Here is a 9,629-nt window from a genome sequence, read left to right on the forward strand (position 1 = left end):
TTCCAGGGTCCTAAGAAAGTTGAATTTACTCCTACAAACAGCCATTTAACATGGGATAAATAGCAGGTTACTAAAGATGGTGGTTTGCAAACCAAATATTCACTCAGTTCCTTTAAAGATTACAAATAAAGCAACCCGACATATTCCCAATCTTTCCCCCCATGCTTCTCCCATCTGCTTCTTCCATTTATTTGAACAAACAGGTGAGGATTCAATCCACGGAAGATGTGGGTGGACAAAAAGAAATGTTTGATCTTAGTGAAGAATGTAAGAATACTTAAACTTTTCTGCCACTGTTAACAGGATGCTCCCAAATTATTTTAATGGTTTTAAGAAGACACAGAGATATACAACACCCAAGCCACTTAGAATTTTTAGATCACAAGCTATACATACAACCCTATAGAGCAATATCTGGGCAATATCTGATTTTCATGATATATATATCTACAGTGATATATCACCAGCGAAATATCACGCTATCTCGATATTATCATGCTATATATCTGCAGTGGTAGAGGGCCTTACTCGGCCTCTCTGTGGCAGCAAAGGGTGTGCCACGCTTCCCTGCAGCAGCCAAGGGCCTTGATGAGGCTCCCTGCAGCGGTGGAGGCCTTAAAATGTAAAGAAGTAGTAGATTTTTTTAAAAAATACTAAATAAACTTCTACGTACAGTGGTACTTTGGTTCTCGAACTTAATCCATTCCAGGAGTCTGTTCGACTTCCGAAACCATTCAAAAACCAAGGCGCAGCTTCTGATTAGCTGCAGGAGCTTCCTGCACTCAAGTGAAAGCCACATCAGACATTTGACTTCCGAAAAACGTTCACAAACTGGAACACTTACTTCCAGGTTTGAGGCGTTCGGGAGTCAATTTGTTCAGGAGCCAAGGCGTTCCAATGACCAAGGTACCACTGTAAAATATTTAATATATTTTCAACTAATTTAAGGGTAGTTTAAGTGATTTACTAGTCAAACTGCATCTGCTTCCCCACTCAGAGGTTTAAGTGGAATCTGTGCATGCATAGGCCCCATTGAGTTAAACTAAACTTACTTCTACTTTCCTGGGAGTAAGCCCCATTGAATTCAGTAGGGCTTGCTTGTGAATAGACATGCCTTTGCTTTCACTGCTTACCAAAAAACACCCTCCCCATCATTCTCACATAATACCCAACCTCCCATTTCAGCATAAGGCAGCCAGCTAAATCTTCTCCCCTTCAGTTCCCGCCCCCAACACAGAAGCCCCCCCCCCAAGTCATCATTCCACCAATCTCTCCCTTTTTATGAACGGGAGGGAGGGAGGGCATGCCAGAAAGAAGATAGTCTCCTTTAAATAAGAAAAATAACCCTTCCTTTTTTACATGGAGGAAAGCTATCTAGAGGGAACCAACAAAGATAAACACCACCAGAAAATAAAAATAAAAACTCTTCCCCCTCTTTTTTTCACCGGCGGGGGGCGAGTGTGAGGGGGGGAAAAGAAGAGCTTTCCAGTTCTTTTTTTTTTCCCCAAGTGACACAAAAGGGGGAAGAAGCCCCACCCCTCCATATTCTTTATTGAAATTTCATTTTCGGAAGCCGTCTTTTTTATATTAAAAAGAAAAGAAAAGCTTCACATCACTGACTGGAATCAGACAGATGTAGCTGATCTCTCCACCTGAGCAGCACTCCCATGCCCAGATCCCCCATTATGTAGGCCTCTCCTGAACAGTGTCGTGGCAATTCAAACATTTTAAAAAATGAATAGTGAATACTTTATACAAAAATATCCTTTGCTCACGCTTTCATGGGATTCTTTGTTCTTTCTTTACTTTGCCACTGGATCTCTGTCCAGCTGTGGGGGGGGAGAGTTCCTGATGGATTATTAGCAGGCTGTGCATAATTAGCTGAGCTCTAAGTGGAAAGATACTGGTGAAGATGAAATAGTTTGCTGGTTTGTGGGAAGGCTTATCATCATTTCTTCTCTGTTAGGAGAGAGAGAACAAAGCTGGAGACACCCTGCCTGCAAATTATCTGCAAAGTATCTGTAAACTATCTGTTCAGCTGAGCTACCCCCTGGGAAGCTGTTGAGTGTCCACGTTTTATTCAATGGCATATTGCCTTGTTAAAACACTCATCAGAATGTTATTTCAAAACTGGTATTCAAAAGTATGGTGATTTAATGCACAGCCCTACAACCCTATCATGAAGTAGGCAACCACTGGATTCCGATTCCAAATGCAGCTAGAGATGCCTCAAGCACAACCCAGCATAGAGTAGTTCAGCAGTTCTGAAGAAACAAACAATTGTTGCTAGATCTCAGAAAGGGGGACAAAAAGGGAGCCTTGTGAGACTCCTCTGGGAAAGTCTTACAGAGGTGATGAGCTATTAGCCATCAACGCCCCTCAACCCTGCCAAGCAGTAGTAGTTACACAAATATGGCCAAATCCCACAAACATTTATCATAGTCAATGGCATCAGGGCCTGTGTAAAGGTCAAACAATATGAACATAACACAAATTCTCCAGGTTATGGTTGTACTGCAGCCAAAGCCTCCAGCTGCTTGTATCTGACAAGGCTCCCATTAGAATTCATGTTTAGAGATAAAAGAAGTAATTATAACTCCACAAATGGCCAACTTTTTATGAAAGCAACTGCCATGCTGGTGCTGCAAATCAAGACACATCTTTATGCAATGCAATTATGTTTGGTAGATCAACTTCTGTTGATGAAAAATAATGCAAACCTTTTAATGACAGTCAACCATCAATTCCCCCCCCCCCCCCGTAATCTGACTCAATAAGGGATGAGACTGGCAGCAACTATAACTCCTACCACAACACTTAAGTGCCTCTTACTATGTGTTTTAAAAATGAGACATGGCTGATATTTCTCTACAATTGCATGGAATATTAGTTTTGTGTGAAGGTATACAAGCACCCCCTCTCCAACTACCTATAACAGACATATTTTAACTCTGTTATCAGCAACTAAGGTTCCCTTTTAGTCAGAATTTGCAACTGATTAGCAAACTTTGGTTAACTTGCTTTCAGCTAGTCAGTGGCAGTGCTGATGTAACACTCACAGTTCAGGCTAGCAAGGAAAAGGCAGGAGAAATTGTGCTCAAGGCGGAAGGGAACACATGGCCCCACAACCAACTCCTTATCTCTTAAGCATTGTTACAAGATCGGGATCATTATTTACCTCAACCCAATGTGGCCTCTAAAGCCATTCATACTAATGCTTAGCAAAGTACTTAAGTTGCTTGTTGCTATTTAATGTAAAAGGAAGGAAATGAATAGATGAAAAATCAATAAAGAAAGATTGCTCTGAAAGGTCAACATGTCTTACAGGCAAATGTACTAGTCTTATTTGAGCAAAATTTTTGTTGGAACAAATTTCATTAAAAGTATGGTCAACATAATATTGAACTTCTTCACTTAGGAAATATTTCAGCTTGCTTTTAAACAGCTCTGCACCAAAATCAATTAGAAATTTGCATTTTACACTTTGGAGATTGGAAATGTGAGGACAGAAAAGCTGTGTAAATCACAGCTATATGCAGCAACCTAATGAATCAGTGAAACATCTTTTCCCATCAAAAATGAACCATATAGCAATGCATTTCCCAACTTTAAAATTAAATAGTAATGTTGACTTTTTGCCAATCAATCAAAAACATCATTTATAGAAACCAAAGAGCAAACCTTGTTTCCTCAATGACAACCAAGAATTTCAGCTATATAACCACCATTCTCTCTAACTAATCTTAAACTCTAGTTGTAATATACTGGCAGTTTTCAAAACTGCTACCACTACACAGCATATAACCTTGCTGTAAACAACATGCCAATATCAAGCAACCTCTTGGCCTCTTCTGTTTAGCAAATGACACAGCCTACAGAGCTGGGAAGTAGGGGGCATATGAAGAATTTCCTCTCGTCTCAGCAGGAACATTGGAATGGGTAGTCAGGTCCTGATAACAAGGGACAGATTGTAGAACAAAGGGCAGCATCTTAGGGCTGCTTCACATCTTACATTTTTAATGCATACACATTTTATTTTAGGTAAACAGATGTGCAATATACCATCTGATGTGTGGTAAGAGTATTCCTTCCACTTTTCCTTTCTGAGACATCACCAAATTACTCAGTGAACAAAAACAGCAAAATTTGTAGCTGAAAAGGTGAATATAAATAACTTTATTATAGACAGTGCAGAAAACACTTGAGGAGAGTCAACCATCTTCCACCCATTTTCTTCAAGTGTGAGCTGTTCCAATAGTGTATGGACAGCAAATGGCAACAGACTCCCAACTTCCCTCAGATTTCAAGCATGTCACATGTAACATTTTATTTATACTTATGAGAAATGTGTACATACACACTGTAGAACTTAAGTAACATTGCCTACATGTATATTTTACTATATGCACACTCACTCAGAATCTGTGTGTTGATGCAAATCCTGCACATGTGCATTTTTACACAACAGTGTCTATATATTTTTGCCCCTACACATATTTGCATCTGTGAGGATGAAGTATCACAATATATTTAGAAATTTGGCTTGATAGTAGTTACTACCTAACTACAGAACTGTGTGCACACATTTTGTAGGCTCCTAGGTACATGCTTGAGGTCAAGATATAAGATTTTTAAAGCTAGTTGGTTTCTTTCCTTGCCTACTTTTATTCATTCAGTGCATCACAACAAGAAAACATTTATTTCCAAAACTGATAACATGCTTTGCATGGCACTTATCCCAATAAAATTATCATTTTGCAAATATTTTCCAGTGTCAAGATGTGCATCTTCTCCTGCAAATACGAAAATATGCAAGTTCAACAAACTCATACTTGTTCACTCACCTCCAGATTCTGTTTTTTCAACTTAGGTTCATCGACCTGTTGCTCCTTTTCTGATATGAGATGCTTCATTTTTTCCTTTTTCTTTTCTGCCAAGTGATGCTTCATTTGTTCCTTTTTCTTTTCTGTCTTCATGTCGGCAGCTTTTCTTTTCTTTGCCATTCTAACAATTGAAATGTGCATTTTTTGTTAAAGAATCTATGTGTCATTTCATTGTACATAAGAACCACCATCAATGATTTATTTCTTGAAAATTTAGCAAGACATACAAATGTTTTTCACAAAGCTCCTGTCCGGAAAGCAAGTAGTTTTAAAGTGTCCTGCGTTTCCCCAGATGTTGTTGGACTATAACTCCCATCATCCCTGAGCTCTGGCCTTGCTAGCTAGGGGTGATGGGAGTTGTAGTTCAACAACATCTGGGGACCCACAGATTGAGAAAGGCTGGTTTAGGGGAACTCTTTCTCCATTGTCTCATCTGATGTGGAACCCTTAAGGCTGCATCATGGAAGTCCTGTGTGTTGAGCTGGGTTCTTCTAGGGCAGGCATAGGCAACCTCGGCCCACCAGATGTTTTTGGACTACAATTCTCATCATCCCTGGCCACTAGTCCTGTTAGCTAGGGATCATGGGAGTTGTAGTCCCAAAACTTCTGGCGGCCCGAGGTTGCCTATGCCTGTTCTAGGGCCTAGGCCAAGTACTCAGCTCAGACTGGTTATTAGCATTACCCGAGCATCAAGCGAGTGTGATAGAACACAACTAACATTCCCCTGCAACTTGGTAGTGGTGGGCAAGTCATCTTTTAGTATAAAAACTACTGTTAAGTAAATAAATGTACAACTTTCTGTTTTGACTTTTTATACATAATCTCAACTATTAATAAGTGCATTACATAGTTAAGTACATGGATTGCCAAATTACAACCTGAACTACATTCTTATATCTGCATGAGCTAAATATACTATCACGTTGTATGATTATTATATTCAATTCCAGAAAAAATATATACTGGGCCTCAATATATGGCCACGCTGCGTCCATAGTTGCAATGATCAACATACAAGTATGTTCACTTTTTCACAGTCCTACAGGAACCACAAGAAAAAAGGGAAGAGTTGGTTCCTAGCTAAAAATACAACAGGGTGCCAAACTCCCTGTTTTCTAGGCTCCACCCATCTCCCCCCCCCCCTTAATGTAACTATGAAAGCCTAGTTCTGTAATTAATCTGGCAACTCTAATGGGGGTAGGATTGCCTCAGAGAGCTATTAAAAATTCTCTTGGAAAGATTTGGTGGACAGACTTTACTTCCATACAACTGATTAATCGCCGCATTTGAAAACAGGAATTAATTGTCCTCCAGGCAAATTGAGAGTGAGCTGGGGATTAATTTCCCCTATAATGTGGTATACAGCACAATTGCTAGAGGCATCTAGATTAGTTTGTTGTTCCTTTGCTCCACAAGAACAGATGGCAGAGAGTAGTACTCTGAAGACAGCATACTACACTAGATAATGTGGAAAAATCTATAGACATTTGGGGTTTAGACAAAATATCCTCTGCCTGAATTAATTTCAAGCCTCATGCAAAAGTGTACTGTACATAAATCCTAGAAACCTATATGCAGCCTAGCAGTAACAGGTGTTTTAAATCAAAAGGTATCCTACTTGATTCTAGAAACAACCTAGAACATTTCAAGGGAATGCCCTATCTGCTTTTGACTATAACGGATACTGTGATCAGTCACTTTTGCAGACAGTAGGCTCCAACCTTCATTGGAAATATAATCCACCTCATGAAAAGTCATATATCTTGTCAGGATACAGCATTAATTAAAAAGCAAATACTTTCTGACACAGAGAGGAAGACTAGAACATGTAATCTTTGAGACACAAGGCTGTCCCATTGTTTTTGTTGTGGCCATTTTAACATAGCTGCTCCTCGAGGTGTTTCTATTTTCCTCTGTGAAATGTTGCATAGCACCCCCTCCTTCTAAAGTAGGAATGTGCATTCATTCGATCCTCCAGAAGATTAGCTGCCTCAATCTGCAACATTTGATGGACTCTAGTCTGTGATAGCTTACAGCAGTATTTCAAGGTGACATAAGACTCTTTTGTTTCTGATGCAACAAGTACAGGCTACATCTGGAAAACATTATTTTGGACACCTAAAAACAGGTTCAGCCAACCTGATCTCTAGATATTCTGGATAACTCACATCATCCCTGACCACTGACTATGGTGCCTGGGGCTGATGTGAGTTGCAGCTCACATCTGGAGGGTACCACATAGACTACTCCACAAGGACTAACAGATTTATTGTAGTTGAAGCTTTCATGGATTAGTATCTATGTCACCATATGCACCTACGGCTACCCTGAGTTGGCAGATGTTATGTGTACCATGGTTAATGTACCAAACTAAGAGAACATGGGGTACCTCTTTTGTTTTTCACGTTCATCAAGTATTTAAACAGGCACTTAAAAGTACTGGATTTTAAACACCAGCTTAAAACACGTTTGTTCTCTCAGACGTTCACTGATATGTGATCCAGTAAAGTTGATTACATATTAATTTGATTATTGACATATAAACTTTGCTGCTAGTGATGTAATTTAAGTGATTATTTTGTTTCCCACCCTTATTCCTTTTTCTTTGGCCGTATAGAAATGTTTACAATAGGTCTTAACCTCTGCAAGGCCTCATACTCCTCAGGTGGCCTGAGTAACCTCAAGAGGAGCAACTACATTACCCTGTGATAAGAAAAAGTGAGAGTTTACAATAAATTTATTACAATATAAGCTTTCACGGGTGAAAAGCAGCTTTGCCAGACGTTGGCAAGGGCAATACCTAAACGTAATTCACGCAAAACCGTACAGAGAACGTTTTTAATGCTTAAGCTTATGGTTGCCATCAATTTGATTTTAATTAATTTTTATAATGAAATGTTTTTAGAATGTTGCACTATTTTATTGTTGTTAGCCGCCCTGAGCCCGGCTTCGGCTGGGGAGGGCGGGATATAAATAAAAATTTTTTTTTATTATTATTATTTTCCCTCAGCCTGGCCTACCTATGGCGCATCTGTGGTGAGGCTAAAATTGGAGCGGGGAGACCAGACACCCTTCCCCCTCAGCCTGGCCTACCTCACAAGTCTGTTGTGAGTCTAAACTGGGGGGGGGGGGTTTGAGAGTCGACGGCCAGCCACTCTCTTTCTCAGCCTGGCCTACCTCACAGGTCTGTTGTGAGTCCGGTTGGGGGAGGGAAATGAAGGTGCTCGTGAGGAAAGTGAGCAGGGCAGCGAGGGGGAGGTGTCTTTCCCTCACACAGGCACGTGTTGCGCGCCACCCCCTCGCCGGCTTCAGGTCGGGGTGGGATAGGGATCTTCCTCTGCCCCACAGGAACCCTAAACCGCGACACCCACACCCGCCCCGGCCCCCTCAGAGGCGGCCGCCTCCCTCTCACGCCACCCACCTCACTCTCAAGCCCGCCTCCTCAGCTGCGGCCGCTCACGCGCTTCCTCGCGCACGTTTCAACCCAGCGCCTCAGACCGCCCCGGCGCTCCCATTGGGTGCCCGGAGGCCACGCGCTCGCTCGCACTGGACCGCCCGCATTTCAATCAAGCAGCGGAGCTAATCAAAATCTAATGCTACGGAACCCAGGCCCTCCCCCTCCTCTCCGACTCCCTCGCGCCCTGGGGGGAAGGCGGGGCTGGGCGGGGCTTGGAGCAAGCACGTGAAGGCGCGGCAGTTGATGGGGAGAGAGAGTGCGCGAGCCCTGGGTTTCTCTTTTCCCATTGGGCTCAAAGGCCGTCGCTCTTTTCCTCCCGCCCCACCCGTAACCCTGCCGCCTCGTCTAGTGCGAGTGACGTCTGCGCCCGCCGTCGTACTCGACGCGGCTTCCTCTCTGGCTGGTTCAGCGCACTACCACGCCACAGGGAGATGCGCAAAACTGGGGCAGGCTCCAATTGAGACCACACCCAGGGAGAAGTCGATTATGATTATGATTGTTTATTCAGTTTAGTAGCCGCATAAAAAAAAATTTTTTTTTAAAGTAGCCCAGCAAATTTTGGGAGCCAGTGCAATTGTTTTCAGTGAAAGCATTAACTTTGTACTATTCTGCCACAGGGATCAGTCAAGCACAGGGGTCAGCAAACTTTTTCACCAAGGGGCCGGTCCACTGTCCCTCAGACCTTGTGGGCCGGACTATTTTTTTTTGGGGGGGGGGGGTGAACAAATTCCCACGCCCCACAAATAACCCAGAGATGCATTTTAAATAAAAGCACACATTCTACTCATGTAAAAACACGCTGATTCCCAGACCGTCCACAGGCCGGATTTAAGGCGATTGGGCCGGATCCAGCCCTCGGGCCTTAGTTTGCCTACCCATGAGCTATCAAGGTGGCTTGCAATAGATTTAAAAATACAGTAAAACAATAGTGGGGAGTGAGGTGTTGTCAGTCTGTTCTTAATACTAACTAGTATTATAGAGCAGCAGGGAAAATAAGCATTTTCTGCCCTAAATGTGTTTCTTCAGGTCAAGGACTAATGTGTTTTCCCTACTACATTTGAGTGAACCCATGGTTCTAATTTATAGGAGATGGGTAATAATAATAATAATAAATTTTATTTATACCCCGCCCTCCCCAGCCAAGACTGGGCTCATAAACACCAGCTATAAAAACAATTGATTAAAGTACAACTTAAAAGCAAGATTAAAATACAACATTAAAATGCAGCCTCATTTCAGTAGAAACTCAAACCAGTAGTCCCTCTAGTACATCACGCTCCTTCTGGGTT

The 9,629-nt window shown here is 42.0% G+C and overlaps 1 protein-coding gene across 4 annotated transcripts in view; it reads right to left on the reverse strand.

The window, feature by feature from the left end:
- CHLSN (cholesin) overlaps window positions 1-8,459 on the reverse strand; it is a 146,837-nt gene extending 138,378 nt beyond the window's left edge. Inside the window, exons 1-2 of one of the 4 annotated variants that reach the window (XM_028707157.2) lie at window positions 8,310-8,459; window positions 4,845-5,004 (exon numbers count right to left, since the gene is read on the reverse strand). In XM_028707157.2, coding sequence (XP_028562990.2) covers window positions 4,845-5,003 — 159 coding nt within the window. In that variant the 5' untranslated portion in view covers window position 5,004; window positions 8,310-8,459. Of the gene's footprint in view, window positions 1-4,844; window positions 5,005-8,060; window positions 8,206-8,304 lie in introns of those variants that run through there. The other 3 variants (XM_028707155.2, XM_028707160.2, XM_028707156.2) reach the window with 3 other exon arrangements.
- Between the last annotated feature and the right edge of the window lie 1,170 nt (window positions 8,460-9,629).

Source organism: Podarcis muralis, chromosome 14 (genome assembly GCF_964188315.1).
Source record: "Podarcis muralis chromosome 14, rPodMur119.hap1.1, whole genome shotgun sequence".
NCBI lineage: Eukaryota > Metazoa > Chordata > Lepidosauria > Squamata > Lacertidae > Podarcis > Podarcis muralis.